The following is a 16,026-nucleotide window of genomic DNA, read 5'->3' as shown; positions in this document are numbered from 1 at the left end:
GGTGACAGATGTGTCGGTATATAGGCCACTGAAGAGCGATCAGCAGCAGCAATAGATGCAACAATGAGAAATGATTTACAGCCTTGCTTCCATCTCTGCTGCATCCAACACATTCTTGATTTAATGCAGTTGTGCTGATAATAGCTAAAAAGCAGACTAAAAGTATGCGCCTTTGAGGCCATAATCACGGAGTGATGTAAAATTCAAATAACACCCTCAAGCATGTCGAGTGATTAATGCTTACTATTATGATTCAACCCCTGCCAAAAAAAACAAACTTATTGATTGTTAATATTTTTGGAATCATCCCCATAATGTTTACAGTAAGTGCTTCAACAACAGGCAGCTTCATATTCAACTTCTGATCTGAAAAGGCTTCCTTGTAAATGACAGACTTTTATAACCTAATAACTAAGAGTTCAAAAATTCACATTTGCGAATATGACTTTCTCAGTTATCTCCATCGTTATTTTACAACCAAGAACTAGTTGTAACAAGTTTGAGTTTAAGAAAAACAACAGTCATTTTTCAGATAAGTGCTAACAGGAATTTAAGACTAATAAATCCCCTGCTGCCCCACTAACACTGCTGAAGATCTTTAAATTAGATAGTACACGAACTATTCAAAGTGACAGCCCCACCTTCAAAAATCTAACTATAAACGATCTCGACCTCATTGTAAAAATCTTTAAAAATAAATAACTAAATAAATAAATCAAGATTGTAAACAGGTAAAATATGTTGGCAGGAATGTGTGGAGAAAAAGCAGCAGAATTTAGGAAAAAATATTTTCACTAGAGTGTGTTTGGGTGTAGTGTTACAGCTAGTGGCACGAGAGTTATTTATCGTCAAACGAATAGAAAGGATGAAATTTAACACCAGCAAACATGGTGCTGTAACCATGGGATAATAATCCCAAACACACCTTAATCTCACTCAACAACAGAGCAGAGGGCAACATGGGAGACAAAGATCACAGAACTGAACGTCTGTTTTCTGCACTCAAAGCAAAGTGAGATATGAATACAAACACATTTACTATTATTATTCATCATTATGTGTCATCAGTACGTTTAAATCTTTTGGAAATTGCAAGAAGGATTTCTGCTGAAACTAAGTGGAACTATTTACCATAGAATTATTGACAAAGCACAGCTATAAGCACATACAAAAATATTTTTATATGAATGTGGAGACAATTTCACAAGTTTTTCACTAACCTAGTTCGATGGTGAACCCTGGTAGCACTCAACACACTGGCCAACAAATCTTCAACTTTGTTCCTAAAATTAGCCAATGGTAACTCAACATGTGCAGAGGCACTAATGACTACACTCTATAATATTTGGCATAGAGCAGATATCCAAAAGCATTAAAAATGCCATTTGCTTATTTTTTCTAAAGCAATAATACATGTCAAAACTGCTACTTTTCTAGCTTCCTGCAGCAGCAAGCTGAGCTGCAGGGCAAACATCAGTTTGTCGTTAAGAAGCAGTGTTATTTTTGTTTTATTTCTCCCTTCATAACACTACTACTGCCAACATCTGCGCCTGCATAGCTGTATTTTTCTTTGAGAGTTTTTATTGTACAATAGTAAAGTTTCTAATACGTTTGTGAGCCCAAAAGTGAGCACGGCAGATATGCATTTAAAACTACCAGCATAGGTGGTTAAACTATATTGCTTTAACTTCACTATAACTATATGAGACTATGAGAAACTATATTAACTCATCTGCATTTGAGGATGAAGACTTTTTATGTAGAATGTATTTTTTGCCACCTGGCAAATGCATTTAAGTATCACAGCAGCTGCCTGGACTAAATCCTGGGTCTGTACCAGCAACACTTGGTGAGGTCGTCTCTCTAGCAAGCTGCCAGGTTGTTGGGAACTTTCTCTGTTGGCTGTAAAGTTCAATCCCCCCCCCCTCAAAACAGCTGTGTTGTGTCGGAAAGAGAAATACAGTCAAGTCGTTGAGTTTACAGCCAACTAATGTGCTCCGTGGAGCATGTAGCTCTTTGTTTGTATGACAAAAGTGAATGTTGTGTATTTACATGGAACTCTTTCCTCTAAGAGAGTCAAACTGCTGTGATTGCAGCACTGCAACCTTCAACCACTTATGGCATTTAAACTGGATGGGTGACAGATCCCCTTTCCCACCAGTGTGCGTCATCTCACACGAGGAGTTTCCAACACGGTCATTTGCCAGAAGTGAAAATTGAAGTGGACGTTTTTTTTTTTTTCAGTTGGGCATTGAACAAATTTATAGGCAAAGAAAAAGAAACGGCAAAGAAAGAATAAAACAACCCTTTCTTGTTTTTTATAAAACAGCTACGAAGTATTATACTTGGAAATAAAAAGGAGATTTAAGGTCACGCATTGGGAATAGCAGCAGCTGAGCAGAGAAGTAAACAAAAACATCTCTTTTTTTAAAATCCCCGGTGCCTCAGGACTCGCACATAGATGTTAGAATCAGCTGAGATCTCATATGATGATGCAAAATCACTGGGAAAAAAAAACACATCAGGAGTCTGATACGAAAACAGCACAGAGTGTACAACTAACAAAAGAAACATCCTCTGACACAGGACCAAGTGACAAAACAGCATCATGTTCACGCATACACCCATTTTCCATTTTATTAGCTACACCAGATGCTTGGTTTGAACTTCAGCAAGTCATCTTCTCCATCCTTAGTTGCCTAAATTCACTGAACAGCTTCCATATGATTGGCTGAATCTTTATTTGTAATACCTAATAAAGTGGTGGGCTATTGGATGGTTTTTTTTTCTCTTTTTTTTTTTTTTTACAAATTAGTTAAAATTCATACACACATAATGGATAAGTTTTAATATTACTGGTAATATCTGTGACGTATTCATGGTGACATGAAAATAGGTTTTACTGAGGACAGACACCAGAGAACATCAAAAACCAGACATAAAAAACTAAACAATCAACATTTTACAAGTCTTTTAAATCGTTTTCAAGAGGAGTGAACGTGAGTTGTGCCAACACAAATAAAAAAAAAAATGCAAAAAAGGAAGCAAAGAAACTTCCTTTTTTGGGCTACTATTCAAATTTTAGACAAATGACTTTCTTAACAGAGAGCAAAGGAAATTCTCTCTCCGATTTCCTATTTCCGCTTGTGCTCTAACACAAGTGAAAAGGCATGTTAATATCTACAGTTGTGTGATGAGCAATATATGCAGGTGAAACCTTTTACATGGCATGAAACTGAGAGTAAACAGCAACATACCAGCAAACCTGCTCAACTTCTTCAACGTCACAAAGACAAGCGAGCTACTTCCAAAAAATAATAATAACAATAATAATAATAATAACAAAAACACATACCTTAGTAATGAAAATCTTTCACTCTTTCAACATCTGTCTCAACATACAAATAAGAAATGAATCTGAATTTTTTTTTCTCTTTCTCCACTTTATAAAAGTCTGCTGCGGCTTGCAGCAAGCATCCAAGACAATCTCAGCAGTGCTAAAAACAAAGTTGCACTCAGTTTAATTAGTGGAATCAGCTGTGGTTGTGACAGTGTTGGACATCATTGTGGCGTGCTTATCTGAGACACAGCAGCCTCTGTGGGCAAGGAGCAGGATGAGGCTGGCATTTCCCTCCCCAGCCAGCTACATAGCACAAACACAACCCTTGTGTTGGCCTGGTACAGCTGGGGTCACAACTGGCAGAGCAGGAAACTTTAAAGGTTGCTTCGTATTGCTCCTTGTTCAGTTTCACAATTGGACAAACAGTGATGGCCGTGCCTTTTACATAAAACCATGAAACTTATTTTGTGAAATGGTTAATGGTTTTGTGAAACATCGTCTTCGCACCATTAGTGCACAGTGAGCCACACCCTCAGTACCAACAAACTAGGCGTGACTCTCGCTCTTTCTATGAAGTCAAACTTAGCTACTAATTTTACACAGCTAAATCATGCCCGCACAGGATTTGGTACAGTATATATCCACCTTAAATACATTCTGTGTGGTGAATGAAACTTTGTGAGGAAAAGCAAAATGTTCTTTTGTGGTAATGCAGACATTTGGTCTGCAGCCAAACAAAGCCATTACATAATGAAACCACATTGCATAGGCCCTCCTCTCCTCTGTTCTGTAAAATGTGCCCTTGAAATTCCTGAATGGTAGCATAAACCTTGATGTACCTGTCCATCTTAAGTAGTTCCTTTTTTTTGTTTGGGAGAGCAGCAGTCACATCTTGTCAATAATTTACTCAATCAAACTTTGGAAAAAAACGAGACTTTGAACCTCTCTGCAGGGGGTTGATTTTCTAAGTCACTGGGGTCAATAAGCAGATGCCTGGGTTTCTTATTCAATTAAAAATAACAGTCCAACTTATATCCATACTATATATTCCACTATATACAACACCTCTAATGATGTTGAATTAAATAGGGGACATAAGGGACATACACAAACACGTATGAGTGAAAAATTTACATTCTGGTCACTTACAGGCAGCAAAACGTATTTCAAGTAACTTCTGACTAATTTATGCATTAATTGTACCTACAACAAAGTTCATATGTTAGAGATGAGAAATGGGCTTTGGTTGCATACTACCTTGATTCCTAAGTTATTTTTTTTTCTCTGAATGAGAGACATTTTTCTCATAACATATTGCTTGCTTGTGAGCTTGTAGCTAGTAGCTACTAGCTACAAGCTCACTAGCAGGTTTGTAGCCTGATTTCTGCGGCCATTTTTTGGTAAATCAAGACAGATCTTCTTAATAGTTTTAAAATACTTTATTAATATGAGAGTCGTTTTATTTTGTTTTCTGTTGAATAGAAACATTTAAGCAGAGACCACAGTGCTGTGGCTTGATAGCTAGCTGCTAATGATCAAGTCATCATAAAAACGCTTCCTTCCTTAGTTCTCATCACACTTCATAAACACAACTTTAAGTACAACATAGACAACATGTCTGACCAGCCAACGTGTGTTTTTCTGAATGTTTTAAGACACGAGTAGGCTAGATTGTTTTAAGTTTTGGTAAATCACCTACAGGATTAGCACACTTATTTGAGGTGTGAATTCAAAAAGTGTTATTTGTGGCTTAAAAAGCCAGCAGGCGAATATCACACTTCAGACTTCAAAATAAGTATGTTGGCATATTTAAAGGTCATGGCCTCTGGTTTAATTACCTTGGCTATTTGACAAAATTATAAACCCCTTATTTATTTGTTTTTAAATACATTTTGTTCCCACCTAAAAATATTAATTTTGCAGTGACTTTCTTTTTACCTTCCTATTTCTTTAGTCATCATTTTGCAACAGTAGATATTTGTTAATGTGGCAACATTGTCTTTGCACTTTTTGGTATGGACAGTATAGAGTGGATAGATTTCAGACTCTCTTTAGTGAAAACAGACAATTTTATTGTGCCAAGACAAAGAGAAAAGCAAAATTTGACAGGCTGGGGGAACAAAAACAAGTTTACACCTGCTATACAATTCTGATCGATGAGAACCTTTAATAAAGTTATGCTGGTTGATCTCTTAGATCATCTTTATGATGCTGATGCTTTTAAGGTTTTGTAACATGGGTTGTTAGAAGGAAAAACACTTCAATGGCTTATACAAAATTTTGTAGTTTTTCGACAAAATATTGCCAATGAGACAAGGTCTCAGTACCTGATGCAGTAAGCCAACCAAGAGTTCCTCAGCTGCTACAAACTAGCACTTTCTGGTTGGCTGGTGGGTTTTATTCAGTATAGAGCTAAGACATAGTGAACTAAGAAAGCGAGACAAGATTTGAGGCAAAGCTACAGGCCAGGTTTCAACCCTCCCAGCTGAGACAATGTTTCCCAGCATTAGGTATAGTCCCCCCTACATCCTGCTCCTTCTTTATTTCTCCAGGGTTTTAGTCTCAGTTGTGCAGCCTATGAAGCATAATTCCCAAAATAAAACTGCGAGTCAACAGGCAGTGGGTGGTGTCGAATTCCACCAAATATCTTTAAATTCAATGACTCATCTGGATTGCTGCAGTTTCCTGCGAAGATGATGAAATGTAGCAACGCTGGTTTAGTGAATCACAGTCTCCTATTATGCATCAGATCCAGTCTGGTCACAATTTTAAACAAAGGTGTTACGTTTGCTCGGTATTTTTATGAATCTTTAATTGGTCCAACAGCACAGCTATCCCTTCTTATCAGGGTGTTGCTCAATCACAAGAATTTGTTTAGCTGCAATAAAATTTTGATACTGACTGAGCAGTCGATTGATAAAGGTCTTTATCAGGACAAACGTTGCACAACACAAAGCAGTGCAGCATAGCAGGAAGGTGAATACTACAGCATCTTCACAGCTCAAAGGTCAGGGAAGATATTCAATCTGCGTTTATGGCTGTCGTAACAAGAGCGTTGCATGAATTGAACTGTGTTCTCAGCACACATTGTGTCAGTCAATATCTGACTCCAGCTTTGCATCACACCACAATGATACGGAAGACCAATCACCGAAAAATCAATGAGGATTGTTTTTCACTTAAACTACTCAAATTTAAAGCAATTAAATGATTAGGAATAAACAAATCAACTAAATTAACAAAGTAACCAACTAGTTGTTTGGTAAAAAAAAAAAGCCAAAGATTAGAAATAAGCTTGTCCAAAGCTTTATAGCCCTGATTTTATCTGATTGTTAACTGTCTAAATGATTGAATCTGTAACAATATCTGATGTAATTAAAAATTATAACAGTACAAGATGTGACCGGAATGAAAAGATTTTCAGCTCAGTGAAGTGTGTAAGTTAGCATTTTTTAGCAGTAGTAATCTGTTCAAATTATATCAGAGGAGGCAGAAATAGATACAGACGTATAACACTATATGTTATTTTCTACATATGTTTAGATATATCTGCGGTTCCTTCGTCACATAAATAATAGTAAGGCTAAATGTATTATATTAAAATTATCCCAATTTATTGATTTAGGCTTTAAACTACAGTTTACTATTTATTATGCTGGATTTGGAAATAGTACATTAATGATCTTCATTCTTCGGTGAATACACATTCTGGCTGATGTTTATAGACAGTAATCCCAAACAGTTTTGATTATCCTCATCCCCACTCAAAAGATTATCTTAAAAAGAAAAAGTTAAATATTCTGATGACACAATGAGAGCATTGTGTCATGCTCTCATTGAATAACTATTGTTATAAACCCAACAGCGCTAAGCAAAGCACCTGTCAGACTGGGTTTAAGGGAGTAGAGGCTGGACAAACACCAGGATTCAGACAGCTGATAGAGACAACTTTCTCTCTCTCTCTCTAGAGCTAATTTGCCTAGACTCTGATAAGCTGCACAGCAATAAAGCCGTTGGATGCACGTCTGCAGCCTTGTTTGGCATTTTCGACTCATGTTACCTCTTTGTGCGCCATGTCCCTTTGACTGCAGCAACGTAATTATACCTTCAGTCTCATCTATTCTCAAAAGAGTGAAAGAAAAAATGATAACAAAAAGCACAAACAGCTTCAGGTTAATTTACTAAATGTGATGCTTTCCAGCAGCAACAATGTCCACAATCCTGTATGAAAGAGCAGCTAAAACCCAACCCGACTTTAAATGCCACATGCAAACAAACACAGGTGTGCTCTGAACGACTGTACGCCAGAGTAGAACATACCAATAATCTATTAAAAGCTTGTCCACTGTGAGTGCTGACACCATTCCAATCAATCCAGCTTGTCAAAGTGATCCCCCCCTCGAACTAAGAATAGATCAAGGGGGAACTTGCTCAACAGAAGCAGAAGAACTCTGAGGCCGCTTATGTTTTGTCTCTATCCGCATTCGCCTACTGTTATATTGGTTTGCTTCATCTGGCTGCCATTAAAAGGAAGATAATTTTCTGCTGTCATACCGAGAGTGCTTTACAGCCAATATCCTGCGAAAATCTTATGCAACACTCAGCGCATCAAAGCGTTATCGTTACATTTACAGCCCTGATTCAGACGTTTAGTGAGCTCCACCTGAACACAGAGTGTCATCTGCTGTGGGCCGAGGGTGTGTCCCAATAAAATGGAAGACAGATTTGCTTATTTGGAGTCCATATTCCATTCCATGAACAGTACATCTTATATGACAGTGCATATATATACACACACACGCAGACTGCGCATGCTTTATTGTTTTATTAGGATGACACTTTGGAAGGAATCAAAGCAAAGAAAACGCTCCAGGAAGTGGAGCTACTTTCTCAAGGTGATAATGCCTGAAGTGAAATTAATGGTTCAATTATGTGACCAAGTTAGGTGTGACTTATCTGACAGAAAGTACACTGGTGCCAACTGAAGGGAAACTAACTTTGAATGAATCCCTCAGCTAATTACTGTCTATAAACACTGTACCTCATTTAAGTTTAGAACAGCTTTGAGGACTCAGTGCCTCGACAGCAAGTGTTTTTGTTTTTGCTTGCACAGCAAAATACTGTATAAACAGTCCATCTCAGCAGACAGAGTGAAAGTTAGAGCAAAACTGAACTGGTTGGTCAACGTGCCTCTCTGATAGGTGGGTGACTGAAAACAAAACGATGCCTGAAACGGAAAATTAACAAGCCTACTGTGTAACTCAAGCAACATATTGTCTGATCAAACTGTTAAATTAAATTATGATATCACTCACATCAGTACACCTCTGTGTACATCCTCCTCCTATTAAAAGCCATTCCATTTGAAAGAAGCACAAGCAAGCTGAAAATAACACTGACCTTTTTCTAAATACAGCTGGAATCACACTTCATGGCACGTTAAAGTAAAAGGTATGAGTATGATGAAAGATGGTTCTCTTAATGTAAAGTTTAGCCTAAAGTCTGAGGTGAGTGGGTGTAAAGCATCGTTCACAAGATCAAAACTTACTTTACTGTCACTCTGGTGGATAAGTCTTGCAGATCCCCGGGGTGAAAGAGCTGCGCCTCCTTTAGTCCAAGCTTCCCACAGGCCTTGAGGAAGACGTTAAGGTTGTCCTGGATAGAGAACAAAGCAGGGATGATTGCTGTCCCCCGTGCTCAGACGCAGAAAATAATCACTCAAAAAACGGTGGGGAAAAAAAAAAAAAACAACTCTCTGACAGGGAGCAGCCTACAACTGATTGCTTCCAAAGTTCAGGTCACCGGAGGGAACAGCGGCTTGCAGGGAGGAGCGTGTGAGTGCAGCAAATAAGAAGTGACCCGGAGCAGAACACACACTCACACAGAGAGAGACAGATGAAAGAGGAGGCGGGGGTTGCCTGACAGGAGCTGAGTGACAGAGGCGAAGCCACCTGTGGGATGGATTAGGGTGGGGACCAAACCAAAGCAGGAAGAATGACATCAGAGGCATGTACAAGTCCCACCCAACCTGCCATGCAAGTGCAAAAGTGACGCACGCAGCAGCACATGGCCCTTCTGCTGCTACTTCTTCTCACACCCAGAAACTGCACCCTGTCCTCCCTGCCAAGCCTTTTTTTTAATCAAAACATACCTGAGTAGTATTTTGTAGACATTCAGTTGCTATGAAACATGAGGTCGGGTGACAGAGGCGGACAACTATTTCCCCATAGCTATTCATGAAAATGTGGGAGTGGATGAGACGGTTTGTCTTCCGACACCGTGTCAGTCACATTGCATAAAGGTTATGTCTGAGCACAGGAGCTCCACAGATGTGAGCCAGAGGACGTGTTGTGCTATAAATGTCCTCATGTCTCATGAGTTTAAAATAAACCTTCCAGTACAAAAGCACCATTGCTTTTCTGGATTCTGATTTTTTTTTTTTTTTTTTTTTCGTTTTTTTGCTTCAAAAGGGTTTTGATGTGATCACAACACTGGCTGGGATAATTAAGGGCTGGATGGCTCTATATTTATGTGACAAGCATGCTTATTAGTAATTGGTCAAAGAGGCATCTAACCTCCCAACACTTGCATCTTAATTAATACCTAGGAAACAAGTTGAAGAGTTTACTGATCAGTCAGGGGGGGAGGAGGGTTGTTGCCCTGAATGCATCATGACACTGTTAAAATGTTCTCACCTCTTTTTTTAATGTAATAACAAAAACTATTAAAACATTTGCAATATTTATAAGGCTTTAAGTTGTTAGAGCAAAAGCTGAGTGATTTTCTCAGGCTCTTACCAAACCCAGTTTGTTGTCATTACATGCCTCTCCTGTGTACATTTCACTGACCCTAAATTTATGACACATCCAAGAGTACAGCCTGTATGTGAACCACAAATAGCAAAGGACACATGACAGTGAGCTACCTATTTGGAAAGTTTAACTCCATTAACTCTCTTTAAAATGTTTACACACCTTTCAACACCTTCAGTATTGAAAGCATGAGATAAATGTCTCAGCAGACAGACATAATTAGCCTTGACTGAACTAAAACTACACGATAGCTAAATTACAAGGAAATGGCTGGCAAAGCACAGCTTTAAACTATTTATGGTTCCAAAAGCACCACAACTCTCTAACGCAGCATTTAGGTGATTACATTGCATAAACTGGATTATGTTAGATCTATGTGTCAATAAAATGACCCCATAAATCCCTTAAGTTAACTGAATGTATTGACAATTATAAAATCTAAATATAAACACAAAGATGGAAATGGAAACAAAAAATAAAAACTTAATATTAACTAAATGTTAGATAAAAAAGGATGCCAAAAATGTCTACTGTTTACTTTTTTATATCTTAACTAAATACAGAAACAAATTTAAACAGCTATGAAAAGCAACTTAACAAATCTATTTGTTCAGTAATAAAAAAAGAAATATTATTCTATTATTTTTTTATATTAGCTCTAATATTTAATCACACCTCTACAAATTACTGTAGAACAAATATAGCTGATGTTTTTTTTTTATTTATACTTAAAATTCATTCATGTTGAGAAACTTCTAATTAGCAATGTGTGATTTCCTGCTTCACAATGGTATAAACAGGAAATGATAGCGGCTCTTTTCTCTTAGACACTGTTGAAATTTGAAAAGCACGACATTTAAGTATGACAGATGTTTGTTGATCTACGTAGGTCTGAAAAATAGCTAAGGTAATTTGCCTAAACTTGCCAATTGCTACAATCTGACTGACAATTAAGAGGGTCAGGTATGGTGGAGGACCTGAGATGTTGGGGCCTGATTCTTTTTCAAAGGCAAGTGGAATCATCAACACCTCGAAATAATTAAAACCTTGGTGGCCTCAACTCCACCTAAAGAACTAAACCATTAGAAATCCAGCACAAACACACAAACACACACAGAACTGAAAACACAACAAGGAAAATGAAAGGACAGGTGGATGTTTTCAACTGTGTTGCACACCCTCCATCTTTACAGACAATGCAAGTATGTGGAATATGAGGAAACCAGTCAGTGTGGTTTCGAAAGCAAAATATTGTTTTTTTTTTGTTCTTCCTTGATTACAGGATCTTAACTGCTTCCCTTTGTCCTTATGGACTTGCCAACAATCTGTGGTGTTTATTGACAATGGGTTGCAGCTCTTCCTGTTCCTTGTAATTCAGCCATTGTGTTCGAATGCAGAGTTGGAGGACTCCTATTTAATAAGTCAAGCGGTACCAAAATCAGAAGCAGCACCTAGACTTAAGAAAACTTGTTTTCAGATTAAACTTTGCTTATGTCTTTTCTGGCATAGCAGAAATTTGAAAAGGGGATTTGTCTGAAAAAATGACAAACGTCTTCAAGTCAACATAATTATTCATGAATAATTATATATAAAAGGACCCCACATATTAAAGCTGCAAACCATCAGATCAGTCAAACTCATTTTACATAGCTCGTCAACTACATTACATTGTCCGGTTTTCCCGTTTGTCTTTCTGTTTTGTTGAAAACTGTCAGTAGATAAAATAAAAACCCACCCTCTCAAAAACCAATATGCCTCCTGTGATGCCACAAAAGGAAGCAGGCAACTTATTGGAATTACATTGGAGCACATTCATAAATATGTATCCTTTGTGTTTTGTTTCCCATTTCTTTTTCACGTTTTTAATAAAATCCTATCGCTCGACAATAGTAGAAGTTCAAGTTATTAGGAAGGGTGATGTCCTTGTTAGCGTTTATTCTAGCTTTCTACGGCGACATCTATCAAGGCTCAGAGGTCACTGGAGTCAAATCGTGGTTCAACCATGTAAAGTTGAACCCCGTGCGACTGAAGTGCAACAGAATTTACGTCAAAATTGGTCAAAAGTCTCTCATCCGCCAGACTGTTGACCAACACTTTTTGTTCAGCTGGTTACTTGTGCACCAATGTAATTGACACAAGCACATAAAAAGGAGATGGAACTTATTTTTTTATTTATTGGGCATTTAAAAAACCTTTTTAACAGCGGCAGTTCATATTTCATTACCCATCCATGTTGTCTAGTCAGTGTATTGCTGAAAAAGGGTAATCTCATGGACACTCAAAAAACCCTGATTTAAGCACTTCACAACAAGGAATAAAAAGATTTGCCTCACAGGATGTCTGACTTGGCATTTTATCCTTAAATGTGCACCTTGATCTCCCTTGGTTCGTTCACCGGGTTAAGAACAAGGATTACTCTGAGATTACTCTCACACGACCTAGGAAGCAAACAGAGGATGAAAACTATGCTTAAAATATCAGGCTACACATTTCCAAATCTTGGGAAAAGAAACTAAGAGGAGATGGAATACTTGACATGCTGCCACTCCTCAAACAGGGCTTTATTGAGACAGACAGTTCCAGCAGTCCTATCCAGTCATAACATGCACCCATAGAAGATAAACACAGTAACAAAGCATGGTCAAAAGCCTGTCATTGCACAGATGATTACACACACATCTACATGTGTAAAGACACCCTGGGGCCTATCGAAACTGCCTGTTTGTCTCCTCCTTCTGGTACCTCAACTCACTAAGGGGTTGATGTGTGCAAAGGACATCCAGCACCATACCAATTACTGTGTATTTTGGGTGGGCAGGACCGGGCCCAAAGCTGGGGCTGAGATGGTCCAAACCCACAGCCTGCAGAGTACTCAGGAACAGAAATGTGCTGACAGGAAAGAAAAAAAAAACAACACTTGGACACAAGTAAAACCAAAGAATAGACCCAGGTTGGGAGCCAGCATTGCTAAATATTCCCATCCCTCCCTTGGCATTTTGCTCTGCCAGAGTTTTAAGCTGGTATCAATTTGAGCCATTTAAAATCCTTCAGACAGCAAAAGCAAAAGAACATATGATGATGATGATGATGGCAAATGTTCACATTTAAGTGGCAATGAGGCGTAGTTACAAATAGCTCTTTTTGTCAGATTGGTTTTAAGTAACAACCAGTCTGACAAAGTAGAAAATAAAAAGCCAAAAACATTCCTTTTCCTGTTGGTCAGCTGTAAGAAGAGTAGTGGGGGACATGATGTGGAATCAAAGTGTAGAAGAAGAGGAGAAGGTGGTGGAGGACGAAAAGGATTAAGAAGGAAAGGAAAAGGAAAGTTTTTTGATTTATCCTTTCCTTTTTCTTACCCTTCTTATTCTTTGTCTTCCTCTGCCTTTTTCTTCTCCTGTGCAGACTATGAATGGATTTAAACTGAAAATCTGACCAATTTGATCAATCAGAAGAGCTACCGCCCCCAGCTGACAAATCCACCCACTAAATGCAGAGGGAGAGCACAATTTTCTGGTGGGAACTGTACAAATGGTTTGCCATTTCTTGTCTTTACCCCTTTTGATTGGGTATTTTTGCCACATAACACTGTGAGGAAATTTCATCCACTTGGCAAAGAGATGAATTGATCCAAATTTAACACGAACAGATGTCATGTAGGCTAAACATACATTAAAGCTAAGCTGCTCTGTTTTATCCTTTTGAACTTTTAAATTTGGTTTTGACACATGTTGGACTTGGAAATGTTGGCAGCCTTTTGTAAATAGCACAAATTGTTAAGATTCTACAATATTTTAGGTGGTAGCATTTAAACTTTAGCCTAGCTCCACTTTAGCCATGCATGTTTAAAGCATTCTTCTTAATTTTGTTGTTTGAGCAAACATTATCACCACCAGCTGGTGGCTCATAAGTGTAAGAGTTTTCTGGCTTGAAATAAAAGATATTTTGCAGAAGTAGATCTAATTTTATGAATGAAGGAAAAATGCTTGTTTAGAAAAATAGCCCAATAAGTCCAACTGAAGCCCTCATTATGTCAGCATTGCATACAGTGGCACATTCCAGCTAAAATTGCCCTCAACAGATCAGAGTTTCACAATAATGAAGATTGGAAGTCAGTGATCGGTGTTTCTCTACTTAAAACAATGCCTAACACTTTATGCCATCCTCACACTCACTGCTATTTTTAAAGACTGGAGAAAGGAAGACCACTTTACTGCTGAGGGAGTAAAGTCTCAACAACTCTCAGAGCGAGAGTGAGTAATGTTTGTTGGGAGAGCATTCAGCCTCGCTCCATGTGGCCGGCAGTAACGGATAGCCTCAGGCCAGCCAGAAGCTTTTGGAAGGGGGAATTTATGATCAAGTGGTTTCAGGTTTGCGTCCAAGTCTCGGAAATACCACACAAATGCTGCGATGGAGCTGTACCCATTACCTCAGCAGGTGCCCAGTCTTTACGTCAACACAGCAAATGGCAAAAAAAAAAAAAGAAAAAAAGTTGATTTTGTCACAAAACACATATGACACTTTATGATTTACAGTCTGTTTATTTTACTGACGACGTTCGTTGTCTCGTGAACATGCTGAGACACATGCATACGCACGCACACACACTGCTTGGGAGAGTTATGTTCATAATTCCTCTAGACAGCTGGACTCAATTACTCCCACTAGAAAGGGCTTTCTCAGGGATGGGTATTAGGTAGGTTTTCAAGCCTCTACTTCCCAAGAACTTGTTTGCAGGCACTCCCAAAACATCCATCTGCAGAGAGCCATGGTGGCCCAAAAACCTTAACTGGAAGATGAGCAATATGCCACATCTTCCAGTAAGGATTTATAACTGGAAGATGTTGCATCTTAAAGAGTTTAAAAGACACACTGCTCCATCACTCAAAAACCCAGTTTTCAAGAAAAAGATAAAACTTGACTGGACTACATTGGAGATGCACTTGATTAAATGGGGAAACAGACTAAGCTATAGCACTTTTGAATCTCTACTGACCAATTAAAACACCTTTACACTGGAGTCACATGCAGCTATCCACACTCACAAATCCACACACATTCATACATTAATTGTGCAGCATGAAGTTCAATTTGGGATTTAGTGCCTTGTGAAGAAGATGAGGCGAATAAAAAAGATGTAATCAAACCCATAGGCACAACCAGTCCTGAAAATTGGCCAACCTGTTGGAAACTCAAAAATTTGATTCTGAACAGAGCATCCACTGGGAATAATCAGATTGTATCTGTGTTGCATTTCCACCCTCTTCTGTGTGAAGGCTGTTACTGACAGAAGAAGCAAAGTCAGCATTTCAGTTGTTCATAATGGCTGCAACAACCAAAATCTAGACTTTGGCTTAATTACAATTGCTGCAGTTGTTTATTTCTGCCAGAGGAAATTAATTCCATCCCACCATGGAAATGTTTTGTCTAACCAAGATGGAATAACAGCCAGGACTTAGGCTGTTGCAACTATTGCTTTTTTTTTTGGTTGTCTTATCCTTTTCATCTTTTAATCTCTGTCTGTCATTAAAGAGTCTGGATGTTGCCAAAATAAAAGGGACTCATCATAACCTATTTTCAGAATGAATCAGTACCAGGCTTCCTTTTTTGTAAATCCTACTATACAAGACTGTCTGACATAATTATAACACAATAGTTAAGTAAGGGATTTGCATCCTTTGAAGCAGCTCCGCATTCACCAAACTTACTGGACAACTATGAAGAAGCACATATCCAATTACCTTGACCTGTCAAACTTCATATTCCCTTTGCTTTAACTCACAACACCGAACATCAGGAGCGTTACAAACATGAAGAAACACGTGAGAAAATGATGTGGTGTAAGCTTAGAAATGCTTTCACTGATGGCTATATTGA

At 38.3% G+C, this 16,026-nt stretch overlaps 1 protein-coding gene across 12 annotated transcripts in view; it reads right to left on the bottom strand.

The window, feature by feature from the left end:
* lmo7 (LIM domain 7) overlaps nt 1-16,026 on the bottom strand; it is a 61,548-nt gene that overhangs the window by 32,205 nt on the left and 13,317 nt on the right. For 11 of the 12 annotated variants that reach the window (XM_023337273.1, XM_023337274.1, XM_023337266.1 and 8 more), the window contains exon 4: nt 8,889-8,995. In XM_023337273.1, coding sequence (XP_023193041.1) covers nt 8,889-8,995 — 107 coding nt within the window. Of the gene's footprint in view, nt 1-7,660; nt 7,809-8,888; nt 8,996-16,026 lie in introns of those variants that run through there. The other variant, XM_023337272.1, reaches the window with a different exon arrangement.

Source organism: Xiphophorus maculatus, chromosome 7, assembly GCF_002775205.1.
Source record: "Xiphophorus maculatus strain JP 163 A chromosome 7, X_maculatus-5.0-male, whole genome shotgun sequence".
NCBI classification, from domain to species: domain Eukaryota; kingdom Metazoa; phylum Chordata; class Actinopteri; order Cyprinodontiformes; family Poeciliidae; genus Xiphophorus; species Xiphophorus maculatus.
This window is presented reverse-complemented; position numbering and strand designations above follow the sequence as displayed.